Source organism: Aedes albopictus, chromosome 3 (genome assembly GCF_035046485.1).
Source record: "Aedes albopictus strain Foshan chromosome 3, AalbF5, whole genome shotgun sequence".
In the NCBI taxonomy this organism is placed as follows: domain Eukaryota; kingdom Metazoa; phylum Arthropoda; class Insecta; order Diptera; family Culicidae; genus Aedes; species Aedes albopictus.
The window spans coordinates 390363810-390389087 of NC_085138.1; the positions used below are offsets into that span (position 1 = coordinate 390363810).

At 40.7% G+C, this 25278-nt stretch overlaps 1 protein-coding gene and 1 long non-coding RNA gene across 8 annotated transcripts in view; one reads left to right on the forward strand and one right to left on the reverse strand.

Moving 5' to 3' along the window:
- Positions 1-25278, forward strand: part of LOC134291889 (uncharacterized) — an 88000-nt gene that overhangs the window by 34149 nt on the left and 28573 nt on the right. The window lies entirely within an intron of this gene.
- LOC115268299 (uncharacterized) lies at positions 3124-10749 on the reverse strand. 7 transcript variants are annotated; one of them, XR_009998621.1, is made up of 6 exons: positions 10289-10749; positions 10160-10222; positions 3498-10101; positions 3372-3436; positions 3243-3305; positions 3124-3184 (listed from the first exon to the last, which is right to left on the reverse strand). XR_009998621.1 is itself a non-coding variant. In XM_062855963.1 (3 exons), exon 3 carries the CDS (start codon positions 10016-10018, stop codon positions 3770-3772), a length of 6249 nt encoding a protein of 2082 aa, XP_062711947.1. In that variant the 5' UTR covers positions 10019-10101; positions 10160-10222; positions 10289-10749; the 3' UTR covers positions 3320-3769. The 7 variants fall into 7 exon arrangements, 1 of the variants encoding a protein (XP_062711947.1); XR_009998622.1 differs by having other exon boundaries at positions 3130-3305; positions 3498-3564; positions 3626-10101; XR_009998620.1 differs by having other exon boundaries at positions 3130-3305.

The following is a 25278-nucleotide window of genomic DNA, read 5'->3' on the forward strand; positions in this document are numbered from 1 at the left end:
TTTTGTGTAGAAATTCGTTTTCATTGACTAATTATCAAAAGTATGTCACGTTGATACTAAAAATCGCACAGAGTTACCAGCACGAATTAAAACAAAGTTACCCATGATTAAGACGTCATGCCATCGTATTCTAATGTCTTTTGATTAAGTATCAGAAATGGTGCAGATGATAAGGCTCGAGCTTGCGGATCAGAAGGTCCCAGGTTCAAGCTCAAATACATGATAAACTCTTTTTTTCTTTCTTTGTAGCATAGGATGATGAATCTGCCATGACTTACAGGCAATCTCCCAAAGAATAATGATCGGGACCTGCCAATTAAGCCCATTCCAGGACTAGCTAGATATTTAGTTTATACTTGTTGACAATAAATCGTGTCGACGATATCAGCTGGGAGAAATATTGAGCATCTGTTTGATAATGATCAATTTAGCTAAAACAATTCAAGACGATGATGGAACTGCTTCTGGATGCAACATTTTACAGACAACTGTGGGTGGAGCTTATTTGTTATCTATCTACCCACAAATCAGCACAACTACACGATGAAGGGAAACTTCATTCTTACTATGCACTCCACGGTTCCGAAACAATGCTATGATGCCAAATTGCAATGAGATGCATTGCGTAGTTTCATCAACTTATAGCAGGATCGAGACGCAAAAAAAATGCTATTCCAGGACTCGAACCTTGAATCTTCGAATCCACAATCTCATACTCTACCAACTGCACCAAATTTAAACTGATACAGATGAGACAAAGAAGTGTAATGGCGTTTAAATCATGGGTAACTTTGTTTTATTTTATGTTGGCAACTCTGTACAATTTTTAGTATCAACGTGAAAAACTTTTGATAATTAGTCAATGAAAACGAATTTCTACACTGAAATGATGTATGGACGAAATGTTCGTAACACATAGGAGCAATAGCTCATTAAATTAGTCACCTAAAACAATGTAAAATTACATGACTTTTACATGAAAAATCGTAAAAATATTGTATTTTTTGGTGATTTTTTTACGAAAATTGTTGAATAACTTTGAAATACGCAATTTAAACACCGTAGTGTCTTCGGAAAAGTTGTAGAGTATTGTTCTAACTATATTTTAACGGTATTTTCGGTACCTTTTTGGTGCAATTTTTTGGATATTGAAGTACATTTTCGTGAAAATGCTAGAAAAAACACAAAATTGATTTGATACACCTCTAAACCTTTATCAATTTGGCTCAATTTTGGACTGAAGCCTTGTTTTTGCATGTGGATTGATAATTTGATGTGACACGGGTAGGTAAAAAAAAGTGAACAGGTCTAATATATATATATATATATATATATATATATATATATATATATATATATATATATATATATATCTCCACAACTCGATGTTCTACAACTCGATATTTTCTATAACTCGATGGATTCGTCGGTCCCTTCATTTTTCCATATACCGTACTCTCCATAAGTCGATATTTCCATAACTCGATGCTTCCTTCGGTCGATGTCACGCTTAGTATAATTTTACTTCCATAACTCGATGTTAGCTTGAAAGTTCAATAAAACCAGTATAGCTAGGAAATCATTTGAAGTAGTTCGCAATTGATTCAAGTATACTTGAAAAGACGAAAACAAGAATTTTAATGGCTGATCGAAAATCATCACTTTTTATGTCACCACGAGCCCTGAGCCGTACCAAATTGGGCGAAAAGTTTAGACGTATTAAACTAATATTTTTTGATATATGCTGTCTTTCGGAAAGTTTCTATATATTTTTGCACATTTTTTTAATATTGTAAAATTAGGGTGGTCCAAATTTTTTGCAAACCACGATATAAACCATTTAGTTTTTTTTTTTTCAGATAGAGCAATGAAGTGGTCTACATAATTGAGAAGCACTTTATTTTTTTTTTAACATTTAACATTTTTTCCGAAACAAAAATCATGGTTCTATCTCTTATGGTTGAACCAGATATTATTTTCAAAGTAAAAAGTGAGGGTGACATCAAAAAAGGATTTCTTTTAATAACTTTTTATTCCCTGATTTCTCGTGAAAACTTTATTACGAAAACTTTTAGAGTAGGTAATATCCTTCAATAATTGTTTATTATAAATTATTTTCCCAAAGATTTCAAAGTTCTGTATCTTCAATTCGAAAAGTTATTGAGGATTTCCATTTTTTTGTCTGCTATATATTTTAGAATAACGCAAGTACATAGATTGTCAATATTTTGGTACCAAAGAACTTTTTTCACTATTAAAAGATAAAAATCAGAGCTTTTCAATTGTAATTCATATTCAGGGATTGGAAATCTGCTTGCACCGTTTTAAAATATGAAGTGTCAAAAATAAACCGTTTTAAGAACAACTACAAAATGAGGATATAGAACTTTGCTGTCTTTGAGAAACATGTTGAATATTAAATACTCTGAAAGTAATCGGAACCAAGTTTTTGAGAAAAATCAGTGAGTAAAACGTTATTGAAAGAAACCCATTTTTAGGTATCACCCTAACTTGTTTTTAAAGAATAACATCTCTTGAAAAGAAAGCGATAGAATTATAGTTCCTTAGGTAAAGTTATTTGGAATCAAGTGCTTTTCAACTTTGTTGAACATTCAATTTCTCTATATGGGAAAACTAAAAAGTTGACATTGTGGTCTTGAAAATAGTTTGGACCACCCTAATTTTACAATATTGAAAAGAATGTCCAAAAAATATGAGGAAACTTTTCCGAAGACAGCATATAGTAAAAACTGATAATTAAAGCGTACACTAATTTATTTAGCCAAATACGGCTTTGAGACCACTGTGCAGAGTTAATTTTTTTTAATTCAAAAAGTAAAATTATTGAATACAGAATTTTATGCTCAAAACTGTGATGTAAAAGTTCAACAACACTTAATTTCGAGATTTTTGGTCGAGAATTTTTTTTCTTTCCATATGTTCTATAACTCGATGGTCCCTTGGATATCGAGTTGTGGAGAGTCGACTGTATATATATATATATATATATATATATATATATATATATATATATATATATATATATATATATATCTATATATATATATATATATATATATATATAGATATATATATATATATATATATATATATATATATATATGTTGCGTCAAACAAACTTGGCACTATTCTTGATAGCAACTTTATTTTGAAATGCTTCAAGCTGGAACAGGTTCTATCATTATTACCATTTTCTGATAGCATGTTATTGTACTACTTACATTTAATAGTGCATTTTTTATGCCAAATTCACAAGGAACAATCCAATTTTCATCGATATCTGTCTGCTGGGATTAATATAGAAATATAATATATCTTTAGCACAATTTGAGGTGTTATAGATAGCTTACCGTAGTATAATAGTGTATAGTTCTAATTTAGAGAAATAATGACAATTTTAGGCATCAAATTCAACCTGTAGAAATCAGAAACATTACTTTGTATAATTCACTTGTCATAGTAAAGATCTAACCTACCAAGTTACGAATGAAAATAGCGATTAATTTAGGGTACTTCTACAGCATTTACTAGTCGGAATTTTATCTGTAATTCAGGAGACGACTATTAGGCACTGACTAATCAATTCATTATATATAAATCCTACTTTTGATAGGGAGTTTAGTTAAAATAAAGATTCTAAATTAGCACGATCATGTACACATCAGATTGAGATCAAAACATTGTCAATGAATGGAGTGAAGGTTTCCTACAATAGTGTTGAAATCAATCTGTCTATTCGGTGGCGCGCCTAGCGTTGATGGAGGGAATCTCCAGACGTCGCAGGCCGGGTTGCCGGTGCTGTGGTCGTGGCAACATCCCCCTCCCCGTGAGGATGCATGGGTCCAGCAGCCTCACTGCGTCCTGCCACGTCCAGTACAGCCAATTTGGAGACAGGCCGCCGGAACAGTCCACCAGATGTCTGAATCATCGCCTGCCTAATTCTGCCATCTCTGCCTGTAGCTACTTCTACAACACGTCCGCGTATCCAGCCATTCCTTCTGGTTTCATCGATTACTACAACAAGGTCTCCAATTTTGAGCGGCTTCACTTCTCCAAACCACTTTGTACGCTTAGTAAGTGTAGGCAGGTATTCCAGGACCCACCGTTTCCAGAAATGATTAGTCCGTCGTTGAATCAGGTCCCAAGATGCGTAGATGTCACTCACGTAGTCCTTTTTTGTCATGATCGGTTGTGTAACTCCGCCTGAACTTCCCATAATGAAATGGTTGGGTGTGAGTGCTTCTTGTTCAGCCGAGTGTAACGGTAGGTAGGTAAGTGGTCGGGAGTTAACGATAGCTTCGGCCTCCGCTAGTACCGTCAACAATCCCTCGTCGTTGAGTTTCTCATCTTGTGGAAGGCTGGTCATGGCTGTTTTGATGGAACGAACCATTCGCTCCCATGACCCACCCATATGAGGACACGATGGCGGAATGAAGAACCACTTCGTCTCCGTGCTGATAAAGGTCGTAGCTGTTTCTCGTTCGATTTGGTGGATTTGATCCCTCAGCACGCGATTTGCTCCGGTGAAGTTCCGTCCATTGTCGGAATAAATTTCCTTCGGTGCTCCCCTGCGACAGACAAAGCGGCGTAGACAGGCAATACAAGACTTCGTCGAAAGGTCATATGCAACCTCTACATGCACAGCGCGGATTGTGAGGCACGTAATCAAGCACACCCAGCGTTTAGCTACGGATCGATTCACTTTCACCAGGATTGGCCCGAAATAATCGACTCCGATGTTGGTGAACGGGCGTACACCAGGCGATAAACGTGCTTCCGGAAGAGGGCTCATTCTTGGCGTCGAAGGCTTGGCCTTATATACTCTGCACCATTGACATCTCTTCTCCAGTCCTTTAACTACGGTGCGCAGATGAGCAACATAAAATCGTTGCCGTATTTCGTTGGCCACCGTTTCAGAATTCCCGTGCAGGAACTTCCGATGATAATCGTTGACGATGAGGATGGTAACCGAATGCTTCCTAGGTAATATAATTGGAAACTTTAGGTCTTCTGCTACTCCTTGGGCTGCTGTAATGCGGCTATCGATGCGAAGAATCCCATTTTCGTCAAGCATAGGTGACAGACTCCAAAGTGGACTTGATTTATCCAGAACTAGTTGTTTGTCCATCGGTAGAGTCCGGTTTTTCGAGAGAATCGCAATCTCATCCGGATATGCTTCTGATTGTATTAATTTCCACAGCAGAATCTCAGCTACCTTCAATTCTTCATGTGTTAACAAGTGATAAATTCTTTTTCCCGAGGTGTTCCGACTACGAGGCGTTCCGAAACGGATCACATACGCCGTTGTACGTAGCAGCCGATTCCAGTTGGAAAATCGGCTGTAGTCTATGGGAGAGCACAGAACGTCGGATTCTTGATGTAGATGACACGCTCTCAACTCTTCATCAGTAGTCGCAATAGATCGTTTCGATTTGGGCCACTCATTTTCCGGCAGTTGCAGATATGCTGGGCCATTGAACCAGCGGCTTGACGCTCCAAGAGACAGCCCGTCAGTCCACTTAGTTGCTTCGTCTGAAACGTTCATCTTGCTGGGAACATGTCTCCAATCGTTCACGTTGGTCGACGACAGTATTTCACCAACACGACAGGCTACAAACGGGCGGTACTTCCGATGTTCCGAGCGGATCCAAGCTAGGGTAACTTCAGAGTCAGACCAGTAGATTGCTCGATTGATTTTGACGGAATGGTTGTCGCGCACGAATGAGAACAATCTAACCCCTAGGACAGCCGCCATCAACTCCAACCTTGGTATGGAGACGTACCTTAGTGGGGCCACCTTTGTTTTCGCAGACACTAAAGCGCATGTTCCAGTTCCGTTTTGGTTGACAATACGGAAGTAAACTACAGCTGCGTATGCAGCTTCACTTGCGTCGACAAAAACGTGTGCTTCCAACGAACGGTACAGATCCAAACTCGCATTGTGGAAGTAGCACCTAGGTATTTTTACAGTGCTAACGTCGTCCAACAAGCCAATCCATTTCGTCCATTCTTGGTAGACGTTTTCGTCGATACACTCATCCCATTTGATGCCGCTACGCCATATGCTCTGCATTATTACCTTCCCGTGTACTAGGACGCACGCTAGTAGGCCTAACGGGTCAAACAGACTCATGATACATTTGAGTACCTGGCGTTTAGTCGGTTTCGTTCCCGTTTCAATCAGCGTCGCGATTTCGTCCTTGAAGACTGTAGAGAAGCATAGCACGTCCTCTCTTGTGCACCACAGCATTCCCAGCACACGCTCCGTTTTCGACTGCAAGGACAAATCTATCGTTTCCTGTTTCGGAGCTTCTCCCAAGTGATCCAGTACTGCCTTTTGGTTGGACGACCAATTTCGGATCTCGAAGCCTCCTTGTGCATGGATCCATTTAACTTCGCCAGAAACCGTCTTCGCCTCGTCGATTGTCTCAAAACTGTCGAGATAATCGTCGACGTAATGCCGTTTGATTATGGCATCAGCAGCTCTCGGGAACTCGTCGGCAAACTCCTGTGCATTTCGGTTCTTAACGAATTGAGCTGACGTTGGAGAGCTGGTTGCTCCGAAGGTTAACACGTCCATTATATAGACGTCTGGCTTTTGTAACGGGTTGCTGCGGAACAGGAAGCTTTGAGAAGGTCGGTCACGTTCGATAACTCTCGTCTGGTGGAACATCTCTTTGATGTCTCCACTGACGGCGACTGGATATTGACGAAAAAGAAACTGCACCGATACCAACGATACAAGAAGGTCCGGGCCGGGTAGCAGAAGGGAGTTCAACGAGATTCCGTCTACTTTTGCCGCTGCGTCCCAGATTAATCGTACCTTCCCCGGTTTTTTGGGGTTGTAGACTGCTCCTAACGGAAGATACCAGATCCGCCTGGGATCTACCTCGGCAAGCTCGTCTTCTGTTGCTAGGTGTGCAAAGCCCTTTTGTTGGTATTCCTGCACTGGACGGTGGATGTTCTCTTTTAGAAGTGGGTCTTTATCCATGCGCCTCTCGAGGCACTGCAGACGGCGTAACGCCATCGGAAAGCTGTCAGGAAACTCCACGATGTCTGTCTTCCACACAAGCCCGGTTTCAAAACGGTTTCCTATCCTGCTTGTCGTCGCTTCCATGATCTTCCGTGCTCGCGTTTCGGCATCGGACTCCAGGATATCCTGATGGCGTACTCCACAGTCTTCAGCATTGAAGTATTCTTTAACTAGTTGCTCCAGCTTCTCTTCGGCTTCACATTCACACACGTGGTAGCTGAACTCCGCGTTGTTTTGCACCTCGTCCAGACTGCCGTATACGCACCATCCCAAACGCGTTTTGGTCGCTATGACACCGCTTCGTCCTTGTTTGACTTTCAGCGGTACTGCAAACTGCAAATTTCGAAGGCCTACAAGGAGCTTAGGAGTAGCGTTCTCGTAGTTATGGATTGGAAGGCCTTTCAGATGAGGGTGGTCCTTTTGAAGTTCATCGAAGCGGAGCGTTTGAGTTGGTAGGTTCAAACTTTCTACGGTGCGGACGTTCACTAGGTGGAGCCGATTCTTCTGATCAACTCCAGATACCTCCAATGATACTACCTGCGATTCTTCTTCGTTTCTTGTCATATTTGCTGTCCACTTGAGACAGAGCGGGACGTTTGGACCTTCAATCCCAAGTTCTTCAACTAAGCTGCGCTCGACGAGCGTTGCGGAAGAGCCTTCGTCCAAAAAGGCAAACGCATTGACGGATTTTGTAGTCCCATGGATTTTTATGGGAATGATGCGGAACAGAATGGACTGCTCATGATGGTGGTGTGCATGATCTTCTGTCCTCCTGACTTCCGGCGTCTTCTTGTTGATTTCTTCGCTCTTCTGGTGTAGCAGTTGATGGTGACGGAATTGGCAACCGTCTATCCCACATCGACTTGAAATGCGGCACGTGCGTCGCCCGTGTAGATTAAGACAAGTTCTGCAAACCTTCAGCATCTGCACATTTTTCCATCGATCGTCCACTGCGAGTTTTTGGAACTTAGTGCAATCTTTCATCCGATGACCAGCTTTTCCGCAGAATAGACAAACTTTATCCTGCTCCGTTTTGTCTTTCACTGCGTTACCCGATGTTGGTTGCTCAGCGTGTGCATGGACGAAACTTTTGTCTTTGCTTCGCGACTTGTCCTGCTGTCCGCCGGAAAAAATAACCACTTTGCTAACCGACTCAACTATTGTTGACATAAAATCGCTAAAATTCCGCAAACTTGCATCAGGGCGAAATGACAAATGCTGCGCCCACTGCAGTTTCACGTTGGCTGGTAGTTTTTCAACTAATTCTTGAAGCAGCGCCGGGTTCGCCAGGTGCGCTTGCTGGCCGGCTGCAACCAGATGTTGGGTCAGGTTTCTGACGGACATTCCGAAGTCAATTAGGGAGTCCAATCTCTCGGACTTGGGATTTGGCGTCTCGCGCACGGTTCGAATAAGCCTGTTGATAATAACCTCCGGGCGTCCATACAACGTTCGTAGTGTGTCCATCACATCCGGAACGGAGTCAGGTGATAGGAGATAGTATCGCACTGACTTCAAGGCGCTACCTTTCAGGCAGCGTTGCAGGCGGGCGAGATTCTCCACATTACTGAACCCACAAGCGGCCGTGGAGTTAGTGAAACTGCTAAAGAATATCGGCCATTCTTCTGGGTCACCTGAGAACTCGGGCAGATCGCGTGGCATCACCTGTCTTGCAGCGAGTTGTTCTTGGGATGGTCGACGTAGAACGGCGGTCGGTAATACAGCTGGGAAACTCGACGGTGCAGAATAGACCTGCGGCTGCGCAAGTGAGCTCGAATTGCCTGGAGCATCGTAATAGTTGAACTGCGCCGAGTGCTGCTGTCTGAATGGATCCGATCCTGGAGGAAGAATGTTCGAGGGCGCGTGAAGCGTACGCGGCTGCTCGTATGAATCTGTTTCATGTGGAAGAAGATCCGATCGCGCTTGATGGGAACGCGGTTGCTCGTTTGAAATCAGATTGCTGGCAGAACGATTCGAGAATATTACCTGTCGCGATTGCTCTAATGGAGCTGCCATCGGAACCGATTTAGCTAGAGGAACAGTGTCTCTGCCGTGCTGATCTACAAGAGGATCTGTCTGCTTCTCAACTGATTCTCGCGTCCTGTTCGTCTGCGTTATACATTGCGCTTTGGGAATCGCACCTTTACTCGTGCTTGGCACAGGTAGCTTGAGAGGAGTTGACTGGTTTCGCTGCTGTAGTTGAATCCGAAATCTCTGCAATTGTGCCTCCAGATCTTGAATCTGTGCAAGTGTCGGTTCTGGCTGTTGTTGGCACTGTGCCAGCTGCTGCTGCAGTCGTTGAAAACCTGATTGCACAGCTCGCTCGATCGTCACTTCATCGGTGGGCGTGGTAGCTTTCTGGGGGTCTGGCTGTCTCAAACAATCATATCCTCCTACAGCTCCTTGTTCCTCATCCGGTAGATTGTTGATCAGCGGCTGCATCGGCTGTGGAAGCTCAGTAAGCGCTGCTACATGCGAAGCTGGGACGACCGGTTGGTTGGTTGCGGGGGTATGCTGATCAATCCATGTGGATACCTGCTTCTCTCGAGACTCAATCTCGATCACGCGGCTTCTGACACTACGATTGTCTTCCTCTTCCGCTAACGTCTCTTCCAGATCGAATTTCTCCTGCGAGTGCTTCTTCTGAAGTTCCAACTGTTTCCTCTCCAATTCCAGCTGCTTTCTCTCTAGTTCTTGCTGCTCAGCCAGCCGTTTCATTTGGAGGATGGCTCTGCGACTCGACGTAGTGGATCGTACCGACTGTGGTACCGTGGGAGCTGGTAGGCATCTCCTACATGTCCACTCCTGGTCTCTTACCGAATCGGTGACACCGGCGCATGTGTAATGCCACCAAAGACTGCATGTATCGCAGGCTACGATATTATCGGCCGAATCCGGGCGCTTACAGGCAACGCAACTGTATCCAGGTCGTGGTGGCGGGGTGGCTGTTTGGTGCTGGGCATCCATATCGATATTAAATCTTGAAGTTTGTTGCGTCAAACAAACTTGGCACTATTCTTGATAGCAACTTTATTTTGAAATGCTTCAAGCTGGAACAGGTTCTATCATTATTACCATTTTCTGATAGCATGTTATTGTACTACTTACATTTAATAGTGCATTTTTTATGCCAAATTCACAAGGAACAATCCAATTTTCATCGATATCTGTCTGCTGGGATTAATATAGAAATATAATATATCTTTAGCACAATTTGAGGTGTTATAGATAGCTTACCGTAGTATAATAGTGTATAGTTCTAATTTAGAGAAATAATGACAATTTTAGGCATCAAATCCAACCTGTAGAAATCAGAAACATTACTTTGTATAATTCACTTGTCATAGTAAAGATCTAACCTACCAAGTTACGAATGAAAATAGCGATTAATTTAGGGTACTTCTACAGCATTTACTAGTCGGAATTTTATCTGTAATTCAGGAGACGACTATTAGGCACTGACTAATCAATTCATTATATATAAATCCTACTTTTGATAGGGAGTTTAGTTAAAATAAAGATTCTAAATTAGCACGATCATGTACACATCAGATTGAGATCAAAACATTGTCAATGAATGGAGTGAAGGTTTCCTACAATAGTGTTGAAATCAATCTGTCTATTCGGTGGCGCGCCTAGCGTTGATGGAGGGAATCTCCAGACGTCGCAGGCCGGGTTGCCGGTGCTGTGGTCGTGGCAACAATATATATATATATATATATATATATATATATATATATATATATATATATATATATATATATATATATATATATATATATATATATATATATATATATATATATATATATATATATATATATATATATATATATATATATATATATATATATATATATATATATATATATATATTAAGGTGGCCCACACTTATATGAAAAACAAAAATTTGAATCTACTCAGAAGTTTTTTATTTGTGATCATAGAATCACATCTATAGTTCCATAATCTATATGGTTTACAGTGTTTTATCCATGAAAACTAATTTATTTTAGGCTTATAATGAGCAGTTAGCCTTATGACTGTTAATTTCCGACTACTGTGAGGCAAAACTGCTAATAATTCCAAAAATAATCTAGGTTTCGATATGAATTAAGTTTGGCCACTTGAATTGGGGAATTGTGGATCCAAAAAATGATCCCAGGATATATTTTTTCATAAAAAATTGCTTTGAGTAAAATTATGTTTTGAATATAGCGTGAATGGACAATTAGGCTATAAGTTTATTATGGTCTTGTAAACCATAATTGTCAAGAGTTTAATGTCGTAACTTGTTTTGAGCATTTTGATGAATATAATTTTGTTTCTTGTGGAAATATCAGCCCGTAAGCTGTGAAATTTGCAAATTTTGACAATCATTGGTTTGTGCAGAATAAAATGGCATAAATTTCACAACTAGGTAAAAATTTTATCTTGGAAAAATAAAAACTGTTTTTTTTATATTTTTCCTACAAAATACAATAAATAAGCTTCATTTGCTTCTTACAACATTTTTTTCTAGGTTCAACTGTTTTTGATCTGCAGCCGGTTGAAAGTGTACCGATTCTAAAGTGCGCAGGCTTTAACTGTAGGGAATAACATATTAATTTTTAGTTCATTCTATCAATTCTCTAGACACTATCCGTACTAATAATTACATTTTAGACCATTTTACATTTGCACTAATCGTTATTAACAATTGCTTTGACCTAAGACAAAAGAAATAGCACTGAATAATAAAACTTTCACCATACACATTTTACCAATTAACATACAAACTCTACAATCTACACACGCGCGCACTAGAACTCTGCTCAAGGATCACGATTGGAAAAGAAACTCAGAGAGGAAGCTCTGAGCTTTTTTTAGAGTCAAACATACATTTAACATTCTTCATACAAGTAACATAAAATTACATTGTATGCCCCTTAAATGCCGGAAATATGAACAAGCACCCTATTTTTGCTGGCTCCATCTATGAGTGAACAATGTTTGACCCAGTTATGTTTTGGCCTGAAAGCTCAAACTGTTATACGAGTATGTTGTCACTCAAACAGTGTGGAACATGAAAGAGGCTCTACACTCATCAAGCTGCTTAGTGCAGCCACTGCTCCCTGGTGTGTTAGTAGGAGGAATATCTGAAAAGGGCGTGTTATTATGGCAGGATTTTTGTGAAACAAAAATTGGGAAAAGAGAATTTAAGGAAAATGATCTTGTGGTGGATCTTTGGAACCGACGGTTACAATAACTAAATCAACAGTAACAATGAAAAGTATATTGTTCCCACCAAAAATGTTTGAATTTATAATAAACTAGCTATACCTGGCAAACTTTGTCTTGCCTACTGCGTTTTTTGACGTTTCAAGTTTCTATCCAAGACCAAGTTCCCGGCCACAAAATGTATGGAAGATTGATTTTCAAAAACTCTCAATTTTTCCTTGTTTATTGCCTCATAAACCTTCCTTGGGTGAAAACTAACAGAACAAAACTAAGACGATCAAAATCGGACCTTCCGTTCGCAAGTTATGTGCGGTCCCACGTATGCCACTGCATTTATATATATATATGGGGTGGCCCACACTTATATGAAAAACAAAAATTTCTAAAAATGCCAAGTCTTACCTCCTCAATCAGTTGTTTTGGACTCCCAGAAGCTACGTTCAAAATTTGAGCAAAATCGGTTGAGCCTAAGGGGGCGCTCAAAACGCTTGAAGTTTGTATGGGAAAACTTGGCCAAATGTATGTAGAAATTTTAAGTTTTCGAATTTTGCCGCTAGATGGCGCTGTAAGCGTTCAATAATCAAACCCCTTGGTATTATTGTAGGTGACTATATGCCAGGGAACTTTGTCGAAGACCGCGAAGTGATCTGACGCCTGTGGTAAAAGTTATACCCTAGGCAAAGTGAGGCAAAGTGTTGAGATTTCATTATTGATATTATTCCTTTACGTATGGTAAGTGGGGGCAGGATGGGTCACCTAAGAAATGGATCCCTATAACTTTCTGAATATAAATCGCATTTCTCTGTATTTTACCACGACTCTCAGATACACTAGTCAGCTATGATATAAGAGTATAAAAAGGTAATAAAGTTTGAAACCTGCTTTTTGACAAACAATTTTCAAAACATGACCCATCTTGCCCCACCTCATTTTAACGGGGGCAAGATGGGTCAGCTATAAGAAAACTCGATTTTCCTCCAACAAAAAATACTATATCTTCTAGTTTTTCTCTATACATCTAAGCTTCATAGACGTACAGATTACATGAAGAAAGTTATGAAACATATCGGTAGATTATTCTCAGAACTAGAAGATTTTTGTTCAGGTAGCCATAAACGGACTTTGAAAACCTATTTTTTTAAGGAAAATTAAAAAAAAATGTTCACAAATTTTCAGTGCCCTCATCGCTTCGATAATGTAGGTCACAGAATAGCCTTTCCATGAAAAATAAAACATTTTCAAAAACTATGCAAACATACCGAAAAATTAGGGTGACCCATCTTGCCCCGTCTACACAATACACGTAGTTATATGGAATGTATAGCATAAGGAGTATAACGAAAAAATATTTTATTTTTTTCTGTGCGAGGAACGTATAGAATTTTCAAAACAATATACCACTTTTTTGTGTATCCCCGTCGTTCATCTGGGAAAATTATTGAAAGATTCAAAACATATATTGTGCGAATGAAAACGGTACTGACCCATCTTGCCCCCTGACCCATCTTGCCCCCACATACCATATATTGGAAAAATAACAATAATGTTTATCCTCACTTTTCCTAGGGTATAACTTTTTTCACAGACGTTGGATCACTTTGCGGTCTTCGACAAAGCTGTTCGGCATATAGTCACCTACAATTATACCAAAGGGTTTGATTATTGAACGCTTACTGCGCCATCTAGCGGCAAAATTCAGAAACTTAAAATTTCTGCATACATTTGGCCAAGTTTTCCCATACAAACTTCAAGCGTTTTGAGCGCCCCCTTAGGCTCAACCGATTTTGTTCAAATTTTGAACGTAGCTTCTGGGAGTCCAAAACAACTGATTGAGGAGGTAAGACTTGGCATTTTTAGAAATTTTTGTTTTTCATATAAGTGTGGGCCACCCCATATCTATCTATATAAAAATGCAGTGGCATACGTGGGACCGCGCATAACTTGCGAACGGATGGTCCGTTTTCGGTCGTCTGAGTTTTGTTCTATTAGTTTTCACCCAAGGAAGGTTTATGAGGCAAAAAACATGGAAAAATTGAGAGTTTTTGAAAATCGATCTTACATACTTTTTGTGACCGGGGACTTGGTCTTGGATGGAAACTTGAAACGTCAAAAAACGCAGTAGGCAAGACAAAGTTTGCCGGGTACAGCTAGTTTATTATAAATTCAAACATTTTTGGTGGGAACAATATACTTTTCATTGTTACTGTTGATTTAGTTATTGTAACCGTCGGTTCCAAAGATCCACCACAAGATCATTTTCCTTAAATTCTCTTTTCCCAATTTTTGTTTCACAAAAATCCTGCCATAATAACACGCCCTTTTCAGATATTCCTCCTACTAACACACCAGGGAGCAGTGGCTGCACTAAGCAGCTTGATGAGTGTAGAGCCTCTTTCATGTTCCACACTGTTTGAGTGACAACATACTCGTATAACAGTTTGAGCTTTCAGGCCAAAACATAACTGGGTCAAACATTGTTCACTCATAGATGGAGCCAGCAAAAATAGGGTGCTTGTTCATATTTCCGGCATTTAAGGGGCATACAATGTAATTTTATGTTACTTGTATGAAGAATGTTAAATGTATGTTTGACTCTAAAAAAAGCTCAGAGCTTCCTCTCTGAGTTTCTTTTCCAATCGTGATCCTTGAGCAGAGTTCTAGTGCGCGCGTGTGTAGATTGTAGAGTTTGTATGTTAATTGGTAAAATGTGTATGGTGAAAGTTTTATTATTCAGTGCTATTTCTTTTGTCTTAGGTCAAAGCAATTGTTAATAACGATTAGTGCAAATGTAAAATGGTCTAAAATATGTAATTATTAGTACGGATAGTGTCTAGAGAATTGATAGAATGAACTAAAAATTAATATGTTATTCCCTACAGTTAAAGCCTGCGCACTTTAGAATCGGTACACTTTCAACCGGCTGCAGATCAAAAACAGTTGAACCTAGAAAAAAATGTTGTAAGAAGCAAATGAAGCTTATTTATTGTATTTTGTAGGAAAAATATAAAAAAAAACAGTTTTTATTTTTCCAAGATAAAATTTTTACCTAGTTGTGAAATTTATGCCATTTTATTCTGCACAAACCAATGATTGTCAACATTTGCAAATTTCACAGCTTACGGGCTGATATTTCCACAAGAAACAAAATTATATTCATCAAAATGCTCAAAACAAGTTACGACATTAAACTCTTGACAATTATGGTTTACAAGACCATAATAAACTTATAGCCTAATTGTCCATTCACGCTATATTCAAAACATAATTTTACTCAAAGCAATTTTTTATGAAAAAATATATCCTGGGATCGTTTTTTGGATCCACAATTCCCCAATTCAAGTGGCCCAACTTAATTCATATCGAAACCTGGATTATTTTTGGAATTATTAGCAGTTTTGCCTCACAGTAGTCGGAAATTAACAGTCATAAGGCTAACTGCTCATTATAAGCCTAAAATAAATTAGTTTTCATGGATAAAACACTGTAAACCATATAGATTATGGAACTATAGATGTGATTCTATGATCACAAATAAAAAAAACTTCTGAGTAGATTCAGTTTTATTTAAAAAATCGTTTGATATTTCACGCCATCAAAACACATCCAATGAATTTCGTCAGCAATAGTTCATATAGCTTTCGAGCCACGATTATTTATATTGTTCTGCATCAAATCATTGGTTTCTTGTATACCAATACTATTCGTTTAGTATCCTTCCCGTATGCGTATTTGCCGAACTAAAGTTTATGCGAAAATAACTTTTTTGGCCTTAAATATCTCTGCAAGCCTTTGATTTTCCATAAAACCCTTCAAAAGTTTACCATAGCTATATTGGAAATTTTAAAACACTCATGGAATATTTTACCTCCTTTTATCAACAATCATAATACCAACAACTATTCTGTACTGCATAATTGGTGGGTTTGGTAATTATATATTCCTACACAAATTTTGAATCTGACAATGATTGGTTTTTGCTCAATGTGTGCAGAAAAAACTGGCACTATTAGAGAATTCAGATCAATAGTTCATCTAAAAATATAAAAACAGCAAATTTTATACTTTTCCTACAAACTACAATAGATAAGCTTCAATTGCTTCTAACAACACTTTTTTCCAAGTGACACCGTTTTTGAGTGGCAGCCGGTTGAAAGTGTACCGATTCTAAAGTGCGCAGGCTTTACTACTACGTTGAAACAAAAAATCGAACAAACCAAAAGCACAACGAAGCTTTAAAAAGTAATGTGTGAAGAAACTATTGAAAAAGGTAAATTCTAAAGTTTATTGTTATATTACGGCAATTTATAGGGCTTTGCAAAGTGACGTCATGAGGTGTTAATAAGTGTGGTTAGGTCCATCAATTGGGCCCTATTCTCCATATTTTCATACTACCACAGCAGAAGATCTTCGGAAGCTACTTTCCCGGTCGTGCACGATCGGGAAACAGTGTTTCGTGTCAAGAAACTGTGTCCCATCGCGATGTGATGACCCATTCCACCAACGACCAGCTTGGTTCGCCAGTACGCTTGTAGGAGCCATCATTGCCATCCATCGGTCCCGCCGGTATCTACCGGCATCGTTAGACGCCGGCGCTCCCGGCACTTTCCCGTGAGCAACATCGACCATGGCGGCCAATGAAATCCAACCACCTAGCATCTCCAAGTGTAGATCTGAATCTTGAAAGTACCACTAACATGCAAGTAGCCGTATCGTGTGATGTCACCATTAAATAAGTTAATGTACCTAATGTGTAAATTGCCTCAATGTTAGCTTATCCATTTAGAACGCAACCCTGGGTAGTGACTGTTTCACCATTTTGTATTTTTCGCCTTGTTCCGGACTCATAACGGAGTCTTCAAGCCTCGCTGTTCCCATGATCCGTCGCAATACAATTGTTTGGTCGAGTTGTTCCCCCCTTTTAGTGTCTGTGTTTATATGACCGTTCATCACTGTTTGATAATGTGCCCTATTTGTGAGAATATTATACCGTAGCTCCTGTTAGTGAAGTGTCCCCAAACGAGTGAAGAAACTGAGGGTTCAAGCCATCATATAAAACGACCCTGAGAATCCCGAATCCCTTGATGCCTGAGCTAACGAATTACATTACTGCGTTTTCTACGCTTTTAATTTCTCAAAAACCAATTATTTATAGGAAAAATTTATTTATTCATGCGCTTTTTGTTTTTTTTATATAACAAACAATTTGTGTTGTTCAATATTGTTTCCTTTCCTATATCTTTACTGATAATTTTGGAAATTGTTCATTTATTATGAAGTGTTGGATTGGCCGATCATAACATACATGTCAGCTATTTAGCTTGAAGATGTAATTTACACTTGTTGTGAAAGCGGATTTCGTCCAAAATGATACATTGAACTTCCATGTTTCCACACGTGAAACATATGCTTCACATCATGATCAGGCATTTCAGTTGCAGCCTAATGAATGAGAAAATTATCATTACCCATAGCTTCTTGATGCCACTTCAGTCCTTATTCATATACGGTTCACTATTTAATTGTTATGTCAGGATGAGAATTATTAAAAAAAATGTTCAAGTTCGAGAAAAAACATTTTTAAGAAAATTAAGACTTGAATCTTCCAGTACAGGTTACCGGTCATGTTCCCTAATACAACAATGTTTACCAAGCTACTTCCAAATCAGCTACCGAAACGACAACGTTGGCGAAGTGGACCACTTGGTGCATTTTGAAAGTTTCATCATCTCATTTCCGTGTTGACGACGGAAGTAAAACTTCTCCATTGTGTTTGGCTAATGAAAGTCAAACATTTCAGCAGTAAAAGACAAAAAAAAAACACTCTCTAATTGAACGACGACACAATGCGGAGGAAGGTAATTATTTGTTTTTGCTGAGAATCCCAGCTAACATGCGGGACGATGAATTTTCATTTTACCGCACGTTTGCCGTGATAAATTGTCATCTAATGAACGGAATCACATTCTATGTCCATATGAAATGTTTGTACAACCACATCGCCATACAAAGTCACAAATGATTTGCTACCACACCCCCATAAATGTATATCCAATCGTCCACAATTATCGCTGGAAAACAATCATCTCAGTCGACCTAGTTGTTCATCACAAACTCATTCGAAGCGACACGTGTTCGGGTGTGAAATTGTATTTGGCCAAGGGCTAAGAAAACGAAGCAAGTTTTCTTCATTGGCGTTCCTTTTGTTGCCGGCCAATCGGCCTGAAGACTGAGGTCCTTCTATTGGCCAAGTTAAACGACAATGTATATTTGCCTACCATGATCCCCACGTCCTTTAGCTTGTCGTGTAGTGGCTATGGCCCCATGGCTCGCCTAGTTCAACAATCTGCATTGTTTGCCTGAAGTTTGCATTTCCTTAGGTTTTATCTCTCATTGTCCCATGCAAATACCAACAACCGTTGCCCAAGATGGTATACCGTCCCGGTGTGGCAGCATTATTCGTATTTGTACAAAACCATCCTGTTTATTTGCCTATGGGGCAACTAACATGTCATCCAGTAGTGGTTCCGATATCGATGACCATTTCTCAATGATTCCATAATTTCTTAAGGAAATGCAAGAAAGGATGCTGACACGTTGGGTCCGGTATCTCGTCCGGAGGTGTTTACTTTTATGAGACTTATTTCAAATGAACACAATGTACGGCCTGCAATAATTTGAGAGGGATTTGTTCCAGGGTGTTTGATGTATAGTATGCTCACGAGGAATCCCTGAGCTATTCCCAAATTCTCAAACAACAATTGAGTGTTTTTTATGAATATCACTGAAGCAAATGTAAAACTCGAACTCGTTCAAGGTATCAACGTAAACTCAATAAAGAACATTGAAATGACAAAAAATAGATTGAAATGGAATGGAACTAATTAGAATAGAATATAATATAATAGACGATGATAGACGTGAATAGTTGAATAGACTAGACTAGACTACACTAGACTAGACTAGACTAGACTAGACTAGACTAGACTAGACTAGACTAGACTAGACTAGACTAGACTAGACTAGACTAGACTAGACTAGACTAGACTAGACTAGACTAGACTAGACTAGACTAGACTAGACTAGACTAGACTAGACTAGACTAGACTAGACTAGACTAGACTAGACTAGACTAGACTAGACTAGACTAGACTAGACTAGACTAGACTAGACTAGACTAGACTAGACTAGACTAGACTAGACTAGACTAGACTAGACTAGACTAGACTAGACTAGACTAGACTAGACTAGACTAGACTAGACTAGACTAGACTAGACTAGACTAGACTAGACTAGACTAGACTAGACTAGACTAGACTAGACTAGACTAGACTAGACTAGACTAGACTAGACTAGACTAGACTAGACTAGACTAGACTAGACTAGACTAGACTAGACTAGACTAGACTAGACTAGACTAGACTAGACTAGACTAGACTAGACTAGACTAGACTAGACTAGACTAGACTAGACTAGACTAGACTAGACTAGACTAGACTAGACTAGACTAGACTAGACTAGACTAGACTAGACTAGACTAGACTAGACTAGACTAGACTAGACTAGACTAGACTAGACTAGACTAGACTAGACTAGACTAGACTAGACTAGACTAGACTAGACTAGACTAGACTAGACTAGACTAGACTAGACTAGACTAGACTAGACTAGACTAGACTAGACTAGACTAGACTAGACTAGACTAGACTAGACTAGACTAGACTAGACTAGACTAGACTAGACTAGACTAGACTAGACTAGACTAGACTAGACTAGACTAGACTAGACTAGACTAGACTAGACTAGACTAGACTAGACTAGACTAGACTAGACTAGACTAGACTAGACTAGACTAGACTAGACTAGACTAGACTAGACTAGACTAGACTAGACTAGACTAGACTAGACTAGACTAGACTAGACTAGACTAGACTAGACTAGACTAGACTAGACTAGACTAGACTAGACTAGACTAGACTAGACTAGACTAGACTAGACTAGACTAGACTAGACTAGACTAGACTAGACTAGACTAGACTAGACTAGACTAGACTAGACTAGACTAGACTAGACTAGACTAGACTAGACTAGACTAGACTAGACTAGACTAGACTAGACTAGACTAGACTAGACTAGACTAGACTAGACTAGACTAGACTAGACTAGACTAGACTAGACTAGACTAGACTAGACTAGACTAGACTAGACTAGACTAGACTAGACTAGACTAGACTAGACTAGACTAGACTAGACTAGACTAGACTAGACTAGACTAGACTAGACTAGACTAGACTAGACTAGACTAGACTAGACTAGACTAGACTAGACTAGACTAGACTAGACTAGACTAGACTAGACTAGACTAGACTAGACTAGACTAGACTAGACTAGACTAGACTAGACTAGACTAGACTAGACTAGACTAGACTAGACTAGACTAGACTAGACTAGACTAGACTAGACTAGACTAGACTAGACTAGACTAGACTAGACTAGACTAGACTAGACTAGACTAGACTAGACTAGACTAGACTAGACTAGACTAGACCTAGGATAGGATACGACAACTAGTCAGCCCAAAAGAGACCAATTTGGGGACCAATAATCTTAGCAACGCGGAAAAACAAGACAGCAAGCTGTGAAATTAGACAGAGAAGTTGCAGGTGTCACATCCTATCCTAGGACTAGACTAGACTAGACTAGACTAGACTAGACTAGACTAGACTAGACTAGACTAGACTAGACTAGACTAGACTAGACTAGACTAGACTAGACTAGACTAGACTAGACTAGACTAGACTAGACTAGACTAGACTAGACTAGACTAGACTAGACTAGACTAGACTAGACTAGACTAGACTAGACTAGACTAGACTAGACTAGACTAGACTAGACTAGACTAGACTAGACTAGACTAGACTAGACTAGACTAGACTAGACTAGACTAGACTAGACTAGACTAGACTAGACTAGACTAGACTAGACTAGACTAGACTAGACTAGACTAGACTAGACTAGACTAGACTAGACTAGACTAGACTAGACTAGACTAGACTAGACTAGACTAGACTCCTGAAAGGATTCCCGGAGGAACTCCTGAAAGGATTCCCGGAGGAACTCCTGAAACGATTCCCGGAGGAACTCCTGAAAGGATTCCCGGAGGAACTCCTGAAAGGATTCCCGGAGGAACTCCTGAAAGGATTCCCGGAGGAACTCCTGAAAGGATTCCCGGAGGAACTCCTGAAAGGATTCCCGGAGGAACTCCTGAAAGGATTCCCGGAGGAACTCCTGAAAGGATTCCCGGAGGAACTCCTGAAAGGATTCCCGGAGGAACTCCTGAAAGGATTCCCGGAGGAACTCCTGAAAGGATTCCCGGAGGAACTCCTGAAAGGATTCCCGGAGGAACTCCTGAAAGGATTCCCGGAGGAACTCCTGAAAGGATTCCCGGAGGAACTCCTGAAAGGATTCCCGGAGGAACTCCTGAAAGGATTCCCGGAGGAACTCCTGAAAGGATTCCCGGAGGAACTCCTGAAAGGATTCCCGGAGGAACTCCTGAAAGGATTCCCGGAGGAACTCCTGAAAGGATTCCCGGAGGAACTCCTGAAAGGATTCCCGGAGGAACTCCTGAAAGGATTCCCGGAGGAACTCCTGAAAGGATTCCCGGAGGAACTCCTCAAAGGATTCCCGGAGGAACTCCTGAAAGGATTCCCGGAGGAACTCCTGAAAGGATTCCCGGAGGAACTCCTGAAAGGATTCCCGGAGGAACTCCTGAAAGGATTCCCGGAGGAACTCCTGAAAGGATTCCCGGAGGAACTCCTGAAAGGATTCCCGGATTAACTCCTGAATGGATTCCCGGAGGAACTCCTGAAAGGATTCCCGGAGGAACTCCAGAAAGGATTCACGGAGGAACTCCTGAAAGGATTCCCGGAGGAACTCCTGAAAGGATTCCCGGAGGAACTCCTGAAAGGATTCCCGGAGGAACTCCTGAAAGGATTCCCGGAGGAACTCCTGAAAGGATTCCCGGAGGAACTCCTGAAAGGATTCCCGGAGGAACTCCTGAAAGGATTCCCGGAGGAACTCCTGAAAGGATTCCCGGAGGAACTCCTGAAAGGATTCCCGGAGGAACTCCTGAAAGGATTCCCGGAGGAACTCCTGAAAGGATTCCCGGAGGAACTCCTGAAAGGATTCCCGGAGGAACTCCTGAAAGGATTCCCGGAGGAACTCCTGAAAGGATTCCCGGAGGAACTCCTGAAAGGATTCCCGGAGGAACTCCTGAAAGGATTCCCGGAGGAACTCCTGAAAGCATTCCCGGAGGAACTCCTGAAAGGATTCCCGGAGGAACTCCTGAAAGATTCCCGGAGGAACTCCTGAAAGGATTCCCGGAGGAACTCCTGAAAGGATTCCCGGAGGAACTCCTGAAAGGATTCCCGGAGGAACTCCTGAAAGGATTCCTGGAGGAACTTCTGAAAGGATTCCCGGAGGAACTCCTGAAAGGATTCCCGGAGGAACTCCTGAAAGGATTCCCGGAGGAACTCCTGAAAGGATTCCCGGAGGAACTCCTGAAAGGATTCCCGGAGGAACTCCTGAAAGGATTCCCGGAGGAACTCCTGAAAGGATTCCCGGAGGAACTCCTGAAAGGATTCCCGGAGGAACTCCTGAAAGGATTCCCGGAGGAACTCCTGAAAGGATTCCCGGAGGAACTCCTGAAAGGATTCCCGGAGGAACTCCTGAAAGGATTCCCAGAGGAACTCCTGAAAGGATTCCCAGAGGAACTCCTGAAAGGATTCCCGGAGGAACTCCTGAAACTTCCGGAGGAACTCCTGAAAGGATTCCCGGAGGAACTCCTGAAAGGATTCCCGGAGGAACTCCTGAAAGGATTCCCGGAAAAACTCCTGAAAGGATTCCCGGAGGAACTCCTGAAAGGATTCCCGGAGGAACTCCTGAAAGGATTCCCGGAGGAACTCCTGAAAGGATTCCCGGAGGAACTCCTGAAAGAATTCCCGGAGGAACTCCTGAAAGGATTCCCATAGGAATGGGATTCCTCAAGGAACACAGGAATTACGAGTGGATCTCCCAGAGGAATTTCTGGAAGTAGTTGCGGTGGAATTTCCAGATGAATTTCTAGAGGAACTCCTGGAGCAATTTCCCAAGGCACTGTTAGAGGAATTCCCGGTGGGACTCTTAGATCAAAGCAAACCCCAACTTCTGAAGGAATTCCCACTGCTAGAGGTATTCCAAGAGAAGCTTTTGAAGAAATTCTCAGACTCTAGTGGTACCCTAATGAAAACGACCTAAAGCGTTTTTTCAGGATCTTCAGCATTGTAACTTAACTGTGTAAAAGTACGTGTAACTCGATCATAAACTTCATTGTAAGTGCAAATTAGTTGTCTAGATTGGGTATTTCGTGAGTCAGAGTCTTAATGATAGCTGCGATGAAATAAATACCAAGTCATAGTTTCGTTTTCTCATTTAAATTTACATATTGCTGGAGCCTTTGCATCACGATCTCCAATAGTATGCTCTAAGAAGTCTCTTGAGGAGTTCCTGGAAAAATCTTCAAAGTACATAGTTCCTGGAGGAATTTATTCAAAAACTCATGCAAATATGACTGAAGGAATCTCTACAGGAGTTTCTGAAAAAAAAAATATAGGGTGCTAGAGGGATCTTTGAATTAATCTCTGGTGGAGTTTTTTAAAAAACTTCTGCAAAGTTTCCTGGAGACGTCTTTGCAAGAACTCCTGGAGGAAAGTAATTCCTGTTGGGATTATTGTGTGAATTTCTCAAAAAGGGCTGGAGACACCTCTGGAGAAGTTCTTGGAGAATTCTATCTGTAGTTGGTCTTGGAGCAATACCAGTAAAAGTTTTGGGGGAAACTTCAAGTAATTCCTGGAAAAATCTCTATTTTGAAATCTGTTAGTACTTGTAGAATTCTTTGAGAAATTTCTGGAGGGATTCCTTGGCAAATACCTAAAGTACCTTCTGAAGCATTTATCAGAGGAACTTCAGGAAGAGCTCTTGAAACAATCCTGTTCATATGCATAATCGTTAAGTGAATTTTTGTAGACGTTTGTGAAATGTAGAGCCATAGCAACCTGAAAGTTTTTCACGAACTTTAAAGTATTATTTCCTGTTCGCGAAAGCAACCTCACACACCTCCGTGCCCCATCCTCAATAGTGCAAATCTTCATCTAGCAAGCCTCATCCTTCAAGATCGAACGCCCGGAGCAGTTGCATCGTTATCGACCATGACTATCATATTTTGCCTCCTTCGGTTCAACTGTTTATTTATTTATATCTTTTCCAACGTGGTTGCAATATGTTGGTTGGAAAGAACTATGGCGGTGGCAGCATCTCACTCTGTACTGGATGCTCGATGATGGGTTGCCCATATGAGGTCCATACGTTGGTAACTCAACCACCTACCCCAACAAACGGCACCAGAGCCGCCCTGTGCTGCTACAACTGGTGCTGATGGACGAGTATCATCCATGTTGCGAATGCTTCTTCAAGAGGAGTCTCGAGCATTTCCCCGATACGGGGACCCCCCATCTTGGGTGCAGTATTACATCCAATCCCCCAGAGCGCATCGAATGACTTCAACTCGTATTTCTTTCGATCGGTGGCTTTCCTTTGCTAACGATAAACGAGGGAAGTTTTTCCCCAGATAAGGGAACACACATGCTTGTGTATGTGGGAAACCGAAGGCAACATAAAAAGCGGAGATAAGATGCGCACTGCATGCAATCTGGTGAGTGAGCGAATAATGAGATCGTTAAATTTTATTTGTTTAAAGGTTTCAGGTTTCGTACGATGTGCATTTGCCGGGAAAGTGCGGGAAGGATTGGATCGATTTTCCTCTGAGCTGTGTCAAGCTTTGCCAAGTACAAACTTGTGTCGCTACATTTTTTTTTATATGTTGGTTGTTCTGAAGTAATACTACGAACGAACATGGTTATTATCGGAGGTAATCTTCATGCTACATATGTTACTCTGGGTAAACCATCTGCATT

What these genes read in the sequence shown, in the direction of transcription:
- LOC115268299 (XM_062855963.1), bottom strand. Translation starts at nt 10,018, where the DNA reads ATGGATGCCCAGCACCAAACAGCCACCCCGCCACCACGACCTGGATAC.